The sequence below is a fragment of the Propithecus coquereli genome, unplaced genomic scaffold (assembly GCF_000956105.1).
Source record: "Propithecus coquereli isolate 6110/MARCELLA unplaced genomic scaffold, Pcoq_1.0 Scaffold19, whole genome shotgun sequence".
Lineage (NCBI taxonomy): Eukaryota > Metazoa > Chordata > Mammalia > Primates > Indriidae > Propithecus > Propithecus coquereli.
In genome coordinates, this window is record NW_012143856.1 from 9,078,881 (window position 1) to 9,099,488 (window position 20,608).

The following is a 20,608-nucleotide window of genomic DNA, read 5'->3' on the forward strand; positions in this document are numbered from 1 at the left end:
TCCTTTTACAGCTGTGCATGAATGAGCACCCTCCTCGGCCTGCCATAGCAGTCAAAGGCGCTCATTTGAAGCTTTCGCCCGGTCGGCAGGTAAAGAAATAAAGGGAGTTTACCTCCTCCCCACCCTTTAGGGTCCAACCCCACCCTTAACAGTACAGCAGTAGGTTATGTGCCGGCTGCAGACCCAACTCCAGCCCCTTGCCCTGCTGCCGCCCAAAGCTCCCCGTCCTGATCCGGTGTTCCAGACTAAGAGCCTAGCTCGCCGCGTCGGACGCCTCCCCTGTGCCCTGGTGATTCAACTCGGGGACGAGAAACCTCTCACTTTTTTCCGACCCGTCCTGGGACCCCGCCCCGCCACTGCCGGCTGGAGTTCCGTCCCGCCCCCACCCCTACCCCGCCTGAAGTTGCCCTTCTGGTTTGAGCCCGGGGACACGACGGCCAAGATCCCCGGGGTGTGGTCAGAGGACTTCGGCGACGCCTTCCTGAGGGCCGCCCCTTCCCCAACCCGGAAAACGCGACCCAGCGCGTCGCCGGCGAGCCGGGCATGCTCACTAGCGCAGGCCAGGCCCGTAGCCCGAGCAGGAAACGCCCGCGCAAGGCCGCCCCCTGCTCTGTCAGCTGGAGCCGGGCGGAGCCCGCGCCCGGGCGCTGGGTGGCTCTGCCGGTCCCCGCGCGCCTGGGCGGCCGCACACGTGTCCAGGCGTCACGTCCGCGCGCGCCCCCGGGGCTTGCGTCAGCTGCTGCTCCAGAAGCTGGTGGGTCGGGGCTCTGCGCACCAATTGGGTTCGGGGCCGGGACGCCGCCGAGAGGAGGGCACCGCGCGTGGTCCCACGCGGAGGCGAGTTCGGAACGCCACGGACAGCGGAGAGCGTCAGCGGGCCCAGCCCCCTGTCTGCCCGGTGCCGATCGTCTCCGCCGCCCGGTCCCGGGCTGGGCGCCGTGGCGTTGCCCCGGAGCTCGCTGCCCGCGGGGCGCGCACCGCCTTGACCCGGGCGGCCCCGCGGCAGGCAGGCGCCCGCAGTTCCATGGTTGGTTCGGAGCGCGATGAGCCGCCCGTCCTCCACCGGCCCCAGCGCTAACAAACCCTGCAGCAAGCAGCCGCCGCCACAGCCCCAGCACGCTCCGTCCCCGGCTGCGCCCCCGGCCGCCGCCACCATCTCGGCTGCGGGCCCCGGCTCGTCCGCGGTGCCCGCCGCGGCGGCGGTGATCTCGGGCCCTGGCGGCGGCGGCGGGGCCGGCCCGGTGTCCCCGCAGCACCACGAGCTGACCTCGCTCTTCGAGTGCCCGGTCTGCTTTGACTATGTCCTGCCTCCCATCCTGCAGTGCCAGGCGGGGCACCTGGTGTGTAACCAATGCCGCCAGAAGTTGAGCTGCTGCCCGACGTGCAGGGGCGCCCTGACGCCCAGCATCAGGAACCTGGCTATGGAGAAGGTGGCCTCGGCAGTCCTGTTTCCCTGCAAGGTAAGCCCAGGGACGGCCCTCACACCTCCTCCCGGCTCCCTTCCGGACTCCGCTGTCCTCCAGCCCACTCGAAGGCCCTGAGAGGGGGGTGGCATCTTCTCTCGTTAAAAAAAAAAAAAAATGTTTACACTTTGTCCACCGTCCCCCATGCCCACCTGTCCACTTTGGGAGTAGCTCAGGGTTGACATTTGCCCACGTACTGGCCCCAGCTTAATTGGCACACGCTGGTGGTTGGAACATACCGTAGCTCTCCTGGCCTGGTGCCTGCGTCCTTTACAGACGTGTGCTCAATGGGGCTGCGCCACGCAAGTAAAACTTGGACCGGGAAGCTGACTATCTGTGGGGACTGAGGAGGGAGGAAATGCGCGAGCTGAACGCATCCTTGACCAGCACTCGGCTTGGCAATATTGGTACTGGATTCCTCCTGCACCCTGCGCCTGCCATCTGCGCACCCCTGACACGTGGGAGCTCTCGGGAGTGAAGCTAAAAAAAAAAAAAAAAAAAAAGGCGCCCACAGCCTGTTTTCCTTCAGCTACAAGAAAACCTTGCAAGCCACGCCTTTCCCTCTCCTGGCCTTCCAAGGACTGGGAACGACTGAGGAGTTGTGGCTGCGTCTTTGGTCTTTGTCATCAGTGGGGTGAAAGCAAAGTCGCTCAAGAAATTAACAAGGGCACGCAAGAGCTGTTGTTACAGTTCTTTAAAGCCCATCACTTTATTGTTAATTTAGTTTAAAAAGTTATCAATATCCTTGAGAAAAATGCAGACCACCAAGACAAAAAAAGTTAAATGAAAGACCACGACCCCTCCCTTTCTTTCCCACCATTGTTAAGCTTAGTGTGTATCTTTGTAGACTTTTAAACCATGTACATATACACCCTCGCAGCTAAATGTAGAATCATAGATGTCAGTGTGTGTCAGGAAGGTTTTTTTATAGATATAAGGTTTTCTCCAAAAATGGCTTCTGCAACCTGCTGTTGTTTTTAAGTTCATATTATCACACATTTTTCAATGTCTGAAACCTAGTTCGACCTCATTGTATTTTAAATGGCTGCATAGTATTGCATTGTGTGGTCATGTTATAACATTTGTGTACCACATCTATCATTTAGAAATCTTCAGGAGCAATTTCACAGACATGCCTCTCTATATTACCTCATTATAACCTACAGCTATACTGTAAAGTTCATTTTTTGAAATTAAAGTGCCATATAGTGTCATTAATAATTTTGAGGGTATTTTGTAAAAGTAACTGCTCTGCCTCCTGTGCCATTTAGGCTGTCTTGCATTTCTCCTTGGTGCTGCTTATTTTATAGGACAAGAGCTCGTTTTTAAATTAAAAATAATCCAAGTGAGAATTCAGGCTCGGGACTCAGGTCAGTAAAATGAGTGATTTAATTTGGTCTTCTGCCCTGCCACAAAGTTTAAAATAGCATATTTCAAATAAGGGATTGAATCAGTGTTTGGACTGTGGGGTTTCAGGCAACCTTAATAAATTACTTTGCTTTCATCCCCTTCTCATAAAATGCTTACTAATTCATCCAGCCCAGTTGTTTCTCATAAAATTTAGATAAAATATTTCCATAGTTTTCTTAGGGTCATGAAGAAGGTGGCAGCCTAGTTGTCAGAGAAGATTTGGTACTAGTCGAGATAGAGTGGATATTTGATGTTTGAGATGTATTGTGGGGGTGGGGGATGCCCCACAGGATTTTCTAGCCATCTTCTCACCCCTTCACTTTCCCCTAAACCTTCCTTGTCTAATAGAACAAATGGCTTTAGGTGAATTATACTTCACAAATGAGAATTTGATATCAGTATTCCATAATTTATTTTCAAAAAGCAGTCTCAGAAGAGAATCATGTTCCCAAGGGAAAAGGAAGGAAACAGTTATAACATGCTATATGGAGTGTGAAGTTTCACTTTCAGAATCTAGAACTCTGGTTCCTATGGAAGCGTATGTTCTCTCCTAATGTATAACAGGCTAGTGAAGTCATTCTCGAAGACCTCTCTCGGGAAGCAGGGGTACTCAGCCTTTCTGCACGTGTTAGTGATTTCCAGGTCTCTGTTCTATAAGAATGCTGTTGAGCAAAGCCATTACTTTGCAAGCTAAAATTTAAAAGGGTCAACCATTCCCCTACAGGCCAGGAACCAAGCTTAGAATGTGATCTCTGGATCACTTTTGTGTGTGCGCGTGTTTGAGATTTACAAAGCTGGACTGTGCATGCCTCGCCTTTGGTTGACCAATAATCCAAACTATTGACAGGACAGCTCAGCTAGTTAGTGCGGATAAATCAAACTGGGACATATACATAGGCCCAGCAACCAACCAAGATATGTTAGTTGGAAAAGACGGGAAACAATAGGGAGTGGTAAAGCCTGTGTCAAATTTAAAACAAGGCAGGTCTGTTTACCTAGCCTTTTGACCTGCAGTTTGGGGCTCCTAGAAATCATAAGGACTGCCTTGTCACTGTCCCCACCTGTTCTCAGAATCTCTCATGGACTGGCTCATATGAGAAAACCAATACTGAGTAAAGCACTAGAGCTCAGGTCTCAAGAGCTGCCTGGCACTGCCACTGTTTGCCTGAGAGACCCCCTCTGGGGGCCTTGATTTCCTCATCTATAAATTAGGGATGACATTGCTTGGCTCGTAAGGACCTGTAGCTTCTAGTATTCATGAGAAGAAGGGAGGCCATGTGGGATGTTATTAGTGCCCTCTGTGTGCCAGCTACTTTGCATGGGTCGGCTTTTATTAGTTTGCCTTTTCTTCAGATGAGAAAACTCAGGCCTATGGAGTGGTTAAATGTGAAATGACTTGTCAAGTGACATAGCTAGTAAGTGGGCCAGTCCACACATCTGTATCCCCAAAGCACAAATCTTTTGTATGTAGGAATAGTACAAAAGTTTTTGTAGGGATTTTGAATCTGAGTGTGTACTCCAAGGTTCCAAATCATAGCTCAAAGTTGACACCAGTAACAAAACCGTCTGGTTGGATGAGTTCACCAGATGGGCCTCTGATGGGACTGCCCCAGCATGACAACATACGTACTCACTCTGAAATTCATTGGCAGGAATTTTGTAGGGCATGTGAGGTAGAAAGATCGGGGTCGGAGGGAAGCCTACAAACCTAATATTTTGGGAGATTTCATCACAGCTCTGGACTGCTCATGCTTCAGTTGGCCAAAAATGGATGTATTGCGACATAGCTACCCTACAGAGGTGTGGGGCCACTTAATTAAAGGCTAGAGTGTTGCCAGCCCCTTGATACAGAGCCACATGCATTATTAGCTCAGGTCTCCTTTTTTAAAAAAAGGCTATCTATTAGAGTATATACTCTTCCACTTGGGGTATTTTTAGTCCATTCTATGGCTTGTTCCACACCTGAGAAATCTGACATCCTGTTCCCAGATCGCAAACCCCACCCCCAGTGTGTGGGTGTAGGGGGAGAATTGACACAAATGTGTCAACCACACAGTCTGTTTTACCACTCAACAGTGTATTTTGATATCAGCCAAGTATTTCTCTCCATAACTGTGGGAAATGCTAATCCACTCCAGCCTACTTAGAGTATGATACATTTTCTTTCCACTTTATCTTCTCTGAAAGTTTCTAAGAGCATTTTATCTCCAAATAATTATTGAATTTGAAAGCCTCAGCCAGCCAGACAAGTCTTCCCTTTTGTTGGATTGTGATAATACTGTTTTTGTTCCTAAAAAAACAAAACATAAATAAAACTAAGTCAGGTCAGCCAGCACAGTTGAAAATTTAAAAGTCCCTTGGTGTGACCTCATCTAGAGAAGTGGAGACAAACTCGCTAAATACCAGCAGGAACTAGGTAATGCAAGGGAGAGAGGCATCTAACACATGGCCTCAGGGTCGGGGAGATGGTAGGGAGCTGGGGGATAGGTGCCACCTCCAAAGAGGGCAACCCTTACTCAGCTCTGGCTGATTGGTGGGGGTGGGGCTGTGGGTGCAGCCATGCCAGACCTTTAGATTTTTTTCAAGAAAAGCCAAAACTCCAGATTTTTTCTATGTTAAATATCTCAATTTTTTTTTCTAACATTGGCCGAATCCACATGGACAGCCGGCATTTGCAGGCCAAACCAACCAGATCTCCAGGCCAAATTCCAGCTGCCAACGTGCAGCCTCTGATCTGGTTCTCCTGTAGAAAGCATTCTATGAGCCTGAAAGTTCTCATTTAACTCTTGCAATACATGAACTGCAGAACAATGATACATCCCAACCATAGGTGATTTTGTAGCTTGTTTTCTTTTCATCTTTATTTTGCCAAGAGAATATTCTGTTCTGGCCACCAGGAGACCTGAAATATCCTCCAAGTTACTAGATGTTTGACTTTGTTCGGGTCAGTTTATTTTTTGGCATCCAAGTGAGGATCTTTAAGATAAGGGGTTGGGCTAAATGATTATACCAAGGTTCTTTCTTACCCTAAAATTTTGGAATGTAGTAAGCAGTCCCAGGAAAAAGCACTAGCCGGGAGACAGAAGAACTGGGTTCTCATCCTAGCTTTGTATGACTTTGGTCCACTCACTTTCCTGATCTTGTTTGTTCATCTGTTAAAAAGAATGGAGCTAACACTTAGCTGGTGGGTGCTCTGAGATCAAGTTAGAAGAGCTATAGAGGGCTTTTGCTTCACCATTTCAGATGGAAGATGAGTGGTGTTAGGGTGGTTGTAAGGTGATGGGTGATCACCTAAAAGTATAAGCTGATTAGCCTAAAACAGTTTCAAAGATTTCTTCTTAACCTCAAAAGTTCCCCTAAGACAAAATCATTTACTTTGGAAATTGTCCCTGCAGGACTCACTACTGCCTGAAATTAACAAGGTTGACCCATAAAAGCATAGAATGAGCTGGCAAGCACCCTAGTCCACATACTTTAACCCCAGGGCTCAAGATTTTAAAAGACAAAATTGAAAATACAGCTTTTATTGTACTTTATTATATAAAACAGAAGCATTAGAATACTACGTAGCAGCTCACGCCTGTTATCCTAGCATTCTGGGAGGCCGAGGCAGGTGGATTGTTTTAGCGCAGGAGTTCGAGACCAGCCTGGGCAAGAGCGAGACCCCATCTCTACTATAAATAGAAAGAAATTAGCCAAACAACTAAAAATGGAAAAAATTAGCCAGGCATGGTGGCGCATGCCTATAGTCCCAGCTACTTGGGAGGCTGAGGCAGAAGGATTGCTTGAGCCTAGGAGTTTGAGGTTGCTGTGAGCTAGGCTGATGCCACGGCACTCTAGCCTGGACAACAGAGCAAGACTCTGTCTCAAAAAAAAAAAAGAACACTAAATACCAGTATTAACGTTTAATGCTGATGCTACATGTAATTGGCCAAAAATTTTTCACAGGTCAACCTGGAAATGGAATAAATCGTTGTTAAAGTTGATCCTTAGTACGGCCAGAATGGAGGCTTACCTAAAGTTACAGCAGGTCTGGCCTATAAAGTACCAGCCTGAGATTGGGTTACATTCTCCTATGCTATGAGTTAGATCCCTATTTTGAAGACCCATAGAAAGTACTGTATACATGTGACTATAGTAAAACCTCAGTGTAAAATGTCTTAAGAGCCAGACTTGTGCTTCTGACAAAACTTGGGAGAAATGGCATTTCTTATTCAAAACCATAGGGCACAGTGGACCCTGTTGCTAGACTGAATGCCAGCATTCAGAGCCACCGTGTATTGCTGGCGAATTTGTGCAGGGTATGATCATACATGGGGTGTTAGAATGTAGTTCCACTCTGGACACCTTGAAAAGCAAAGTAAGAATGTTTTCCTGATCAAATATATCTTTATATTAAGCTGTCAAGTATACTTTCTAAGGCTTATGAGGAATTCTCGACTTTGCCCCAGATGCCCATCTTTCTCCATTAGTTTCTTGAAAATTAGGAAACTGTTGTTTTCCTTGTTTCCAGTTTGGTAAAGATTTTATGTATGTAGACTACGTAGCATTAATGACATAAAGGATTCCCTCCTTCGCAGTTTTTGGCCACAGATGCTATTGAGATGGATGAAAAGTATCCCTTTGTTAAATGCATGGGCCTGTGCACTGTTTTAAAACTTGGAATCAACAAAGGTAGTGTCTTTGGTTCCCTCTCCCCCCAGACTCCCTGACAGTTTTGAAGTGAGGTTCTAGTCATGCCTCCTGGTCCAAAACCTGACACTGTCCCCACTGTGACTGGCTGGTGACCTCTCCAAGCCTCAGTGGCTCATTGCTAGAATGGGGTGATGATAGGTTGTTGTAAGGATCAAACACCGTAATAATTCACATGAGGTGCCTAGCACAGCCCTGGCACTAAATAAATGTGCACAGTTAAAAGCTGATAGGAAGCAAATGGCCAATGTCTGAATTCAGGCCCAGGCATAAACTTGAAAAAAATGGTATCTTTCTTATTTTCTCCCATGGATTTTCCCACTGAACTTCTTTTCCCTACTCCTAATCATAAAGGGTTTTCATAGAGCTGGGTAAGTTGGCCCCGGTATCGGTGTTTCAGTGATGAGACTTTTTTTCCCCTCATTTCTTTTTTTTCAGATCTTTTATAAGGGAAATCCTGATTAAGCATATTTTTTAAGTATATGTATTATTTGCATTTTATTTTATACATTATATGTTTTCTAAAGTTGTGATCCTTATTTTAAAATGTAGAACATATAGAAAGTAACATAAAATTAAAATCCTCCATAATCCCCCCACCTAGAAATAACCACTATACCATTTTGCATATGTCCTTGCAAACTTATCTCTACATTAGTGGAATTTGTCATTCAGAAAACAAGCTGGCCAGACAGGGAATCCTATTATACATACTATTTCGTAACCTTTATCTAACACATCATGACTGCTTTTCTACATGGATAAATAAATACTCTTTAAAACCATGTTTAATGGCTACATAATATTATTATTCTATAACAGTAGCAGAGTTCTCTAATCAGGCTCCTGTTTGTGGTCATTTAAGTTATTCTGTTTTCTTACTGAGATTATAAAAAAGATAAATACTATTCTAACTAAATCCTTGTACATAAGAAAATAATTATTTCCTAAGGGTAAATGCCTAGAAGTTGGTTGGTAGAGTCCAAGGGTATATGCAGAAATATAAGCTTTTAATAGTAGAACCAAATTGTTTTCTCCCTTGAAATTATTTACAATTGAGTGCCCATTTCTTCCCAGCATCACCAACACTGGGTGTTAGCCTTTTGATTTTCTTAATGCTGCTGCCTGCTCTGTCTCTCTGATGTAACATCAGGCCAGAGTTGGCTGCCGCTTTACCCACTAACTTGTGATCATACCCACTCTTGTCTTGGAATCTCCCGAAGCTCCAGGCTGTCTCCTTCCCACAGCCCATCTGCCTCACCAGCTGTTGCCTGCACTCATCCCTCCCGTCCTTCATGAAACTATGTCTGATGGTGGAGACAGACGTGCCAACAGGGCAGCAGAGCCCTTCTGAAGTGTGATGAGCAGAGAGGAGTCTGAAGACCTCACTGCTTGGTGGCGCCAGCTGCATTCTGAAGGACGAGCAGCAGTTTGCTCATGAAGAAGGAAGGGATGGCAGAGCACAAGGAGGCTATATGGTTGGCCAGCAGAGTTACTTGTAGAGAATGTAGCTGGCCTTGCCTATATAGATGGCCTGAACTACGTGTATTATTTTATGTTATTTTCCTCATTACTTTGTAAAGGAGATAGGACACAGTGAGTGTCCCCCCTAAGAGATTTGCGCAAGCTCATGCAGTTTGTAGGTTCAGGGAGCAGAAATACCAGTGTGGGCCTTGTAATCACACACAGTGTCTTTTTCACTACAGCCTCCTGCCTTTTTTGCTGCCCACCCCATGCTGCTGGGGAACAGTGATTCCCCTTCCCATTCCAGACTCCAGTAGTGGCTTTTGGAGGGATGGCAGTACTGGGGGCTCTCTTATCGGGGTGGCCAGGTAAAACACAGAATGCTCAGTTAAATTTGAATTTCAGATAAACAACAAAGAATTTGGGAGTGGGGAGTATAAGCACACCCAAATATTGCCTGGGAGATACTGGCATCTTGTATTTTTACTTGCTAATTTTACAACCCTACCACTTAAGTTTTCTGGTGAATTTAATTGCTTTAGTTCAGAATTAAAGACAGCTGAGGGGAGTGGAGCAGTTTGCAGAGTTGTCAGCTGTTTGCAGTTAAGTGATTGTGCAGGTGGGGACAGGGTGTGGAAAAGTGAGGGCATATTGCAAAGGGCAGGCAGGACACCGGTCACATGGCATAAAGCTTTTTACTCTAAAGGTGCTCTTGTTGGCTTGCGTGTGCACTCTGAAGGGACCTCACAAAACTGGTTCTCCAAGACCGTGTGTGGTTCCTGCTAACTCTGGCTATGGACAGATGAGAAACATACATGGTCAAAAGTCAACTTTTGTGTAAAGTTTCTAAGATTAAAAATAGGGCTTTTGTAAGGCCAAACGCATGCTCCCCCCATAGCAGGACATTCTTAAATTTCTGCAATAATCACGCCAGAAATCTTCCACCAAGACACCTTTTAGTAAGAAAGCTAGCTGCAACAGTGGTTTGTCAACTTTCTCCTTGTCAAAAAGGATGAATTTTTGAGCTCAAGATTTTGATTATTAGAATTGCCATACCCAGAAGAAAGTTTGTAAAGTTGACATATTTTCTTAGTCTCACTGGTGTTCGATGACACTGACGGTTCTGGTGCTGAGTAATATGATCTTCTCATATTATTATCTGTAAAACTGTTAATGCAATTATCTCTTTGTACTGCCTCATAATGTAGCTAAGGAATTTACCATTTGAGTTACATGAAAATAAGCTAATGTTCTTACAGGAAGGATGCTAAACAGATGCAAATTGAATATTATAATTAAGTCACAAGAAGAGATTTCACTTTTCTCCTATTGCTCAAGTCTGAGCATGATTAACTTGAGGAGTCTACAGTTCTTCCACTGTTAATAACAGTCGAGAAGTAAATCGTAGACAGTTTTATAGACCCAGAGGTGACTGACTGGGTAGGCTCAAGGTCACACAGGACACTGGGTACTTGAGTTCTAATCATAGCTACTCTACCATTATTGTAAACACATTTTAAGCAAGAAGAACATACAGCCATCAGGAGGACAACAGTGCGGATGTTTCCCAGTCTATGTAAGATCTCAGAAGAGCTATAAAGTCCCTCATCCCAAATATTTATGTAAATAAAATAAGTGAACACCTTTATCAAAAATGATAAAGCAAATCCATAGTGCCTGAAATCTAAAGTAACAATAAACATTTTTTCTGACATGATCTCAAGGTCTATTGAATTTCTTTAATGCTAAGTTCTACAGTAAAACATTTAATTAAAGTAAAATTAATATGGTGGAGAACATTCCATCTTCTGCAGATAAACCTAATATTCATTTATCAACAAATACTGGGTAGGCAAGAAGCAGGCAGTGGATCAGTAAATCAATAAAATTAATAGGCCCTTAAATTAACTGGAAAATAACCTGAGATAGCTCATTGGTATTTTGGGGGCAGGTAAACATTTTTAATCACAAAGAAGCTAGCTTGAATTGACAGAAATCCTTTTTAAAAAGTGGTAAAATTAAGTTTAACTGCTGGTTAAAACGGAAAAGTTTTACCATGGTGTGGATTTATACTAGGCTTAGCTGCAACTCCTATTTGAACGAGTCTAAAGAATGTTGAGAAGACAGAGACTTCAACCAGTGGTCTCCCAATTATCTGCTGATCATACAGAATAAATTACACTGTCAGGAACTCACCCTTCCTGTTGAACTCACATAGCTCTACTTCTGGGTTCACCTCCCTAGCGCTAAAAGAAGTGGGGAGGGAGGAGCTTGTGTAAATTTCATTCCTGGCGCTCATCTTTCAGGTGGGTCTTGATTAGAGCAGGAGTTTACCTTGGACTACTTACTGGGGGTGGTGGATAATGAAACTGCAGTAGCCAGAAATTACATGCCAGGGCCACAGACTTGTCAGGGCCCCTCAAACCTTTGGAAGGATCAGAGGACAATGGAGAATGCTTTGTCTTCTGTGAGTACAAAGGAAGTGTTAATTAGTATAACAATTTATGTCTTCAATGCAAAATTGTATTGGTTCACTAAAGTGGATCCCAAAGAGCCTTCAGTAAAAGAAAAACTATTAACTGTGGTTGCATTTACATGAAGATGTACTAAAAGTATATTTTCTTTTTTTTTTTTAAAAAAAATACTATTGTGACAGCAATTTATTCAACCAACTTTGCATAAGAAATCTCTATATCCCATAAAGAATAAATAATGCTAACTCAGTCCCTGAATTCTTTAATACATTTTTATTTTGATGAGATTTCAAATTTACACAATAGTTGCAATAATAGTACAAAAAATTCACATATAGCCTTTATCCAGGTTTACCAGTTGTTTCCTTTTTACCCTATTTGCTTTGTCATTTGTGCTTTCTCCATTCATATATATGTTTTTTAACCATTTGAATGCAAATTGCAGGCATCTTGTCCCTGTACTCGTAAATAACTCACTTGTTTCTTTGAAAAACAAGGACACTTTCTTATATAATTATGGCACAGTTATCAAAATCAGGAAATCTGGCACACAGTAGTAGCTACTATTATCCAATCCACAGTCCATATTCACATTTCAGCTGTTGTCCCCGTAATGTCCTTTGTAGCAATTTTGGTTTCTCAGTCCAGGGTCATGCATCACATTAGCAGCCAGTGTGCATTTTGTGATCATCACAGCTTATTTAGATTGAAGGAAAGCGCTGTTTGCTTTTACTTCAAGACAAGGTCATTTCTTGGATTTAATTCCCAAGTCTATGATCATTAACAACAAAATACAGATTGTGCTTTGTTTTTCTTGAGACATTCTCATTTGAGGCACTGGTAGATATTTTGCTAATAAATTTCAGCTGTTTCCTAGGAGATAGCAGGTCTAGGCAGGGTGGTTACCTCATAGTTCCCTAGAGGGACAAGCTTCTACCAGGAGTGCATGGCACCTCCATTGTAGTACATTGTTGATTGTTGGAGTTCAGTAGATTGTTCTTGAATTGTGTGGAATCAGACTTAATGAGATTAAATGACTTGTTCTAAACCACTCACTACATCCATGGCCTTCACTAGCACCCCAGCTAAGAAGGGTTATTTATTTTGCTTCTGTACTCATTTCATAAGCAAATATAATGTGACTGTGTTTATTAGGTAAATAACAGGTGTCTCATGTTTGACTGTTCTGACATATCTCATTGTATCTGTATATGAAAGGGTTTGTATGCCAAAAAGGGAAAAGCCCTGCCTAAATTCCAACTTAAATATAACCTTCAAACCCCAAGCCCAGGGAAAGAATGGGAACTATTTACTGCTTTCTGCAAAGACTTAAAAATGAGGTTCCAGATTACACATTGCCTTTCAATGGCAGAACACATTTGCACAAGGCTTTTGAGCCATTGCAACATGAAAAGTTCCTTAAAAAGTCAGAAATGGGATTTCAGCATTTTTTTTGTTTCTCATTCTGCTGGACCATCTTCCACCTCGCTATGTTTTTTAACTTTGCGTTTGTATGTGTGTATGTGTATAAGTGTGTGTGCTTTCTTTAGAGAGATTTACTGTCATTCCTCCTGGGGGAAATGAGCAGATATTTCCCTAGGGAGAAATCTCATTTATAGCTGTGGACTTGCCCCAAGACACACAGGCAGCCTCTGCAAACCAGCCCCGGTGCTTTCTCTCAGGAACAAGAGGGTACAGCTAAGGACCAGAGTCTAAAGGAAAACCCTCCCTGGCTCAAGCGCAGAAGTCCTTTGACCCCTTCACATTTGGTGGGGCCAGCCCTCGCCAGAGTGTGAAAAGTGAAACCTCAGGACTTTTTGCCAGATGCCAGAGAAGGCTGGGAGGACCTGATGGCTGGTTACTTATTTGTGAGGTGCTGCTGCCATATTCCTTAGGGAGTGGTGCTTTCAGAACTGTTTTTCTGCTTGCACGCCAAGGAAGAAGTTAATATTAGAACCTGTTTCCAAAAGCAGTGTATCTATGGACTCTGAGTTTTGTATGTGTTGGGTTGGGGCTGGGGTTGAAGGCAGATGTTCTGTTCCCTTTTCTCAAAATATTCTTTGTTTGACTCCTGAGCTGTGGTGTGCTGTGAAAGAGCCCTGGAGGGGCAGCCTGGGAACGTAGGGCTCTATTCCTGGTGTGGCCACAACTGACCACGAGGCCCTGACCCATTAGTCACGCTCTGGGATCCTCCAGCTTCTAATCTATAAAATGGGTAGAACTGGCTCCCTGGTCTATCCCCACACTTTGCAAGCAGTCGGATTCTGGCTGTTTGTAGGGCTGGCATTTTCGAGTTGTCCTGGCAGTGCCCATTGGGAGGGGCAGTGACCTGCTGGACCTGCTTGCTGGCGTGGGCCCCTCCCAGCTGTGATTGTGGCTGCTCAAAAGCCAGGTTTTGTCATTATTCAGAATCGGAATGAGTGGTTCTCCTCAGAACCAGTGGTTCTCACACAGAGCAATTTTGCGCTCTAGAAGACAATTGGCCATGCTTGGAGACATTTCTGGTTGTCACAACTGAGGGGCAGGAAGTGGTTACTACTGGCATCTAATGAATAGAGGCCAGAGATGCTGCTAAACATCCTACAATACACAGCACAGCCCCCACAACAAAGAATTATCTGGTCCAAATGTCAGTAGTGCCAGTGGAGAAACCCTGAAAATAAACTGAATTGTCTGTGAAGTCCCTGACATGCCTTCTCCTTTAGGTTTTATCCCCACTGTTTCCCCAGTGCTAGTACCAGATGGAACAACTCCATCCACAGTCCAGCTGTGCATAAGAAAGCTGGCCTCACCCCTTCTTCCTCACCCTGTCCCACTTTGAAATCACCTGTTGCCCTTCTGGTTTTCTTTTGCACAGTCATCGGTGTTTCTGAAGCATTTCAGTTATTTATTGTTAAGTTTATTGTATGGCCCCTCTTAACTGGAACACTGCAAGGGCAGGATTCACAGCTGATTCCCTCTGTGTGCTCTAGCATAGAGGTTTGTGGCCCTAGCAACCCTCAGAAACCCTTGGAGTTTTTCAAGAAAACACAAACCCAAGGCCAGGGGCTGGTGAGATTTGGCTTTGCTGCTCAGAGGCACCTCGACAGTTTTACATACAGTCTTAGGAAACTCACAGACCCCTAAAGCCCTCTCTCTGATCCCTGGATGAGAGCCCCCTGATGAAGGTGACAGGGACACGCATCATGCTCTGGAATGTCATTCCAGAACAATGCCAAGACTGTTGTAAGTATGAAACGTGACACAGGAGAGTGTGTGTATGTATGTGTGTGTGTTTAAAGTAGATCTTTAATCCAGCTGTCATAAAAGTGGCCCCAGTGGTCATGAGGACACAAACCTTACCCATGATGGACAGAGAGGACTAGGTAGGCATTAAAGTTCAGCTTGTTTAGAACAAGCAGAATAAGTGCCTAAGACTTTAAAAATATATTTAATACAGAACATAGCAAGATCTTTTTTCATAATGTCATTGTCCACACAAATGCAAAGTAATGCCTTTTCTGTTTGTGTAGTCTGGGGAGGTTCCCCTGTTCTTGATATCTGTGTTGAAGAAAGTGTTGAATGTGTGACTTGTAAGGCAAACCAAATAATTGAGAATATAAATTTTCCTACTTGAGTGGGGAAAGTTCTAAAATGATTGCTAGGTGGTACGTACTTGTCGTAAATGCTGAGTTCATGAACAAGGGGTGGTTTGGGGCCTTGGGAAGAAGTGCAGGTGGTACTTTTCTGTGCGCCGTTGGCTAAGTTCATCTTGTTCCTGGGATTACTCCTGGGCAACCGTGGTGAAAGCTCATTCTGAACTGTCTTCAGGTAGTGAGGGCTTGTTTCAGCCAGAGAATCTGCCAGGCTCTGGGCTAATTCTTGCTATTTTTATTGAGTGTTTTTAAACTCTGGACAGAAATGCCTCACCCATCTCTCGCAGAAGAACATCAGAAGGCTCTGTATTCCCGGCCACATTGTAGATTTAAAACACAGTTAACAGGGATTGGGTTTTCTTGGTGGGGGGGGGGGGATGGTTTATAAAGTTAGGAACACAAAGTATAAATATACATGGATAAATAAATGTGTTTCTCCTGATTAAGTTTTTTTTACACCCAGGCTTTAAAAATTAGTCCATGGTTTAAAAAAGATGAACAAACAATTCCTGTGGGCAAAGTAAGTAAGAGTGAAATATTTCTTCCAATTTCTATTGAAGATTATAATCCGCTTTAGGTATGGGGGATGTAGAGAGGTATGAGCCGCATTTCTTTCTTTCAGCCACTCTCCTTCCTGATTAGAGGAGACTAATCTCTCTGAGAGTGGAGGCTGTCATCTTTGCTCCTGTATCCTCCAAGTGACTACAGCTTAGCGTCTTGCATGGATAAGGTGCTCAGTACCTGCTTGTTGTTAGTGATAAATTCATCTGTCAAGATTAGAATTTGACCTTCTTAAGGTTTATAAAGGAGTTATTCTATAAGGCAGGGTAGGGAGAAGCAAAGATACTGTGGTGTTTTTGTATTTTGGGTTTTTTTTGTTTTTTTTTTTTTAGCAATTGAACATATTTTTTTTAGCATCTTAGAAAAATGACCTGGCCTGGCCTTATTTGGTGCCTTCATGTCTAGGGAGCAGGGGAATTCAAATGTCGTAAGCCAGACAGCTTACCTGTCACTCTGTGCTCCAGGGCTATAATGCTGACACCTGGTTTCACCTGAAAAGCTGCTTCGGGTTTCTTAATTCTTTACAAGACAACTTACTACCCTGGGCAAGTGTCTACTTGTGGGCTGATTCTCCATCTGGTATCTAGGAATTAACTTTTGTCATTCCTGTGAGAGTTGGGAGCAGAAGTCCAGTTCCTTGGTGTGGTCTCTTGCTATGCTGAGTGTGATTTATCCATCTGGTATGGCATCCTGAGTGCAAGGGAGAATAAGGTTTTGTTCCTACCCCATTAAAGCAGTGTCTGGGGGGCAGACTGACTGTGTCAGCAAACTCATCTGGTACCCCTCCCTTCTGGGCCTGTCCTAACAACCTGACGTTCCTGGCGGTGAAGTGGCATGCCCTTGGACTTGAGGAAGTGGTCTGGGGAAAGTTCATGGGGCCTCGAGGGGAGGTTTAGGCCCTTCTCATCTTAATCTCCACTGGCTGGAACCAAACTGACGAGCAGTCTTCTTGGATGTGATCTCCTTCCACCCAAAAACTATGGGCACAACCCCCCAGAGGGAAGGTTAAAAGGAGAAGGTGGGTAATATTTCTAGCAGTGTGAAGGGGTCTCCAGCCCTCCTCTGCCCTAGCTTAGTCATTCCAGCCTTCCCCACGGCCTGCCTCCCAGTCACCAGTTTGAGCCAGGAAGGAGTTGGGGGGGACAAGAGAGAGAATTATACTATTTTCAAAATTATCTTTATGTGAAAACTAGTCTGGAGATAATATAATGTTCCTTGCCCAGCCCCACTCCCAAGCAATCACATTCTTTAAAAAACAGCTTCACAGAAAATAAAGGGAAGCCCAGGTTTTATAGAGCTGACTCAACAGTACTGTTTGTTGGAGATGTGTATAGTAAGAGAACTTTAGTTCTCATCTTTTTATCAATGTAGGAACAGGTGCAGGGAAGCAGTGTATCTGGTTCAGGAAATGCCCTCGATCCCATGTGTGACAACACTGACGATGAATAAGGGACTGAGATGTTTAGTCCTGAATATTTCACTCATCTCGAGCAAAACTAGTTGAGATAAGAGTACGGTTTAAGCCCAGGAAACCTGAGTGGGTAACCACTCTTAGAGGGTCGCACCAGGAGGAGTTTTGAGCAGGCCGATGGCTCAGTGTATTTTTCTGTCTCTGCAGTATGCCACGACGGGCTGTTCCCTGACCCTGCACCATACGGAGAAGCCAGAACACGAAGACATCTGTGAATACCGTCCCTACTCCTGCCCTTGTCCTGGTGCTTCCTGCAAGTGGCAGGGGTCCCTGGAAGCCGTGATGTCCCATCTCATGCATGCCCACAAGAGCATTACCACCCTTCAGGGAGAAGACATCGTCTTTCTAGCTACAGACATTAACCTGCCGGGGGCCGTCGACTGGGTGATGATGCAGTCGTGTTTTGGCCATCACTTCATGCTGGTGCTGGAGAAACAAGAGAAGTACGAAGGCCACCAGCAGTTTTTCGCCATCGTCCTGCTCATTGGCACCCGCAAGCAAGCTGAGAACTTTGCCTACAGACTGGAGTTGAATGGGAACCGGCGGAGACTGACCTGGGAGGCCACGCCCCGGTCCATTCACGATGGTGTGGCCGCAGCCATCATGAACAGTGACTGCCTTGTTTTTGACACAGCCATAGCACATCTTTTTGCCGATAATGGGAACCTTGGAATCAATGTGACGATTTCTACATGTTGTCCATGATGCACTGTGTGGCTTTCATAAACCATCAAAATTATTTGGGCATAGTGCTCTATGTTTAGTAAAGATTTTTATAGATGTTTTATTCCATATGTCTTCACAAGTCAGCACCCACAATTACCCCGTGTTTTGTTTGAACACCAGCTTCCCATCTGGCATCGGCCCAACAAAGTTCATTAACCTGGGATGAATGGGGTAGGCCCATTAGTGATTTGGAGGCTGTTCTGTGATCTAAAATCAACTCTATCATTAAATCTTTCTTACTTCCTGAACAACACTTGACAGGTTGTTCAAGGCTGCTATGGATGAGTATGTTAGAAATTGGAGGCTCCTTCCTGCCCACCTCCATCTATCGGTCCCTCGACATTGGCAAAAGCACAGTGACTGTCAGCAGATTGCTTTACTTTTGTTTTTAGTGGGTAGGAATTGTTTTGATGCATTTTAAGTAATGTTTCTCAGATGGGATGGCTGACCAATATGCCTAGAATCACCTGGAGTGCTCATCTTAAAATTGCAGATTTAGAGAGCCTGTGAGTTTAACAATCTCATCAGGTGTTTCTTTTCAACAGGAAAGTTTGCAAATTACTGGGTTAAATTATGGGAAAGAGTCCAGATTTTAAAGGTGCTTTAAGATTACCCTCAGCTGATACTGTTTGTCTTTCTATTTCATCCCCTAACATCCTCCCACCCTCCAATTAGAACTAGAACTGTAGATCCACATGAACACATGCTGAGGTTTGGTCACTTGTGTTTTGGGTGGACGGCCCAGGAAAGCGAGTCATATGGCCGTAGATAATGCTCACGTCGTTAGTTCCCGCTCACCACTAGTACGGATGACCTGTTTACACTTGGCTTCCCTCAGAAGCCCTGCCTGACTGTAGCTGGGGTGAAAGACTAGATCAGTAGAATTGGAAAAGCTTTATAATCAGTGTGTCATATGCTTGCTATTTAAAGGTACGTGTTGGTTTTGTTTTTGTTTTCTGCCACATTCACTTTAGTTTTTTAATAAATATTTTCCAAAAATGAATATTGTGCTTCATTTTCCTAGCTGAATCGTGTATTTATTGTGCATCTACTCAATAGTGTGCAGGTGCAATGAAGTTTCTCCACTCCCTCTGCAGGTGGAGCTTTCACTGTAGCCACCTGGGAAACAGTCATGAGGCCAACGTCATGGTGCAGGCCAGTGGCAGCACTGGGGTCCAAGCTCACGTCAGTCACTGGCGTTGCAGCTCTCCTCCCTGGGGCTGTCCTTGTCTGGCAGTCCAGTACCTGTGTTAGAGGAGGATTGCTCCTGCTTTACAGAATCAGAAGGAAGATGCTTAGCTAGTGCTGATGTCCAGAGTACTGGGGTTGATCCAAGGTGACCCACTCCCTCAGTCCCAACCCTAAACTTTCAAAAAGAATTCAGATTGGCCCCGCATTTCAGTAAGGATTGAAGACTGCTTACCTCAGTGGCCTGATTTCATTAGCATAGCACGACTGGAAGTGATGGCTTTAGAGTTGTTTTGTTTTTTGAGATACAGTGTTAAGTTTTCAGCCAGCATAGGATTCTGGCACTTAAGGAATTGCTAAAGTAACTTATCTTCTAGGCTATTTTTCAAATAAAGGTGAAAAACAGTGCCCCGCACAAAAGTAGGTGCTTAAAGCAATTTTGGTGGATGAATGAAAAGCACAACTCTTATCACTAAGAAAGTCACATTTCAAGCCAGAACAGAGGGACCCGTGACGATGAAACTAGGATCCAGGTGCAGATAGACTTTGACCATTTGACCCTCAGGGACAGAGCGAGTCCGGGTAGGGCTGTCAGGAGCCTGCACGGCACCCAGGCAAGGTGTCGTGTGTGTAAAGTGGCTGAGCTTGGCAGCATCACTTCGTGTCTACATCTTACCCTCGTACTTGTGATGGAGGAAGTCAGGGCTGATTGGTCAACAAAGGGTAAAGCTAGAAACGAAAGATCACAAAGAAGGAGTGAACACAAATTACTCCAAAAGCACAAAATATTAGACTTGCAGCCCAAAGAGGTAAAGTGATAGGCCAGCAGGCACACACTGCATTAGTGGCAGCACTGATTCCAGAATTCAGGCTTCATAACTCCCCACTTAAACATGCTTCTACAACCCAACAAATGAAAATAAAGTTGTAGGCAAGAAAACTCTGAACTTTTGTTTTCCAGAGTTATGTAGCTCCCTTTAATCTCTGTAACCAAAAAAAAAATGTGTAAACGTAAGTATGTAGAGGCTTTGACTTTCTGGAAATTTTCTGCCAGAAAATAAGCAAAAATCCCTGGGTTCCCTGTTTTAAGAGGAAGTAAAAGGCCAGGCACGGTGGCTCATGCCTGTAATCCTAGCACTCTGAGAGGCCGAAGCCGGAGGATTGCTTGCGCTCAGGAGCTTGAGACTAGCCTAAACAAAAGTAAGACCCCATCTCTTCTAAAAATAGAAAAATTAGCTGAGCGCAGTGGTACCTGCCTGTACTCCCAAATCACAGCTACTTGGGAGGCTGAGGCAGGCGGATCACATAAGCCTAGGAGTTTGAAGTTGCTGTGAGCTATGATGACGCCACTGCACTCTAGCTGGGGTGACAGAGCAAGACTGTCTCAAAAATAAAACATTTAAAACTTTAAAAAAGAGGAAGTGAAAACAGCAAAAAAGATTATGTAAATTGAAATGCCTTTTTATATAGTTCCAATTGCAAATGCAATTTAAAATATAATGATAGGCATTTGTCAAAATTCAT

At 44.5% G+C, this 20,608-nt stretch overlaps 1 protein-coding gene across 1 annotated transcript; it reads left to right on the plus strand.

Annotated features, from left to right (window-relative positions):
- The first annotated feature begins 425 nt into the window (after positions 1–425).
- Positions 426–18,901, plus strand: SIAH2 (siah E3 ubiquitin protein ligase 2). Its single transcript, XM_012642946.1, has 2 exons — positions 426–1,460; positions 17,318–18,901. The coding sequence occupies exons 1-2, from the start codon at positions 1,044–1,046 to the stop codon at positions 17,873–17,875; spliced, it is 975 nt and encodes a 324-aa protein (XP_012498400.1). The 5' UTR covers positions 426–1,043; the 3' UTR covers positions 17,876–18,901.
- Positions 18,902–20,608: the final 1,707 nt, after the last annotated feature.

Coding starts and splice junctions, on each gene's coding strand:
- SIAH2 (XM_012642946.1), top strand. CDS start 1,044: ATGAGCCGCCCGTCCTCCACCGGCCCCAGCGCTAACAAACCCTGCAGC. Junction 1,461..17,317: donor CAGTCCTGTTTCCCTGCAAG/GTAAGCCCAGGG, acceptor CTGTCTCTGCAG/TATGCCACGACGGGCTGTTC.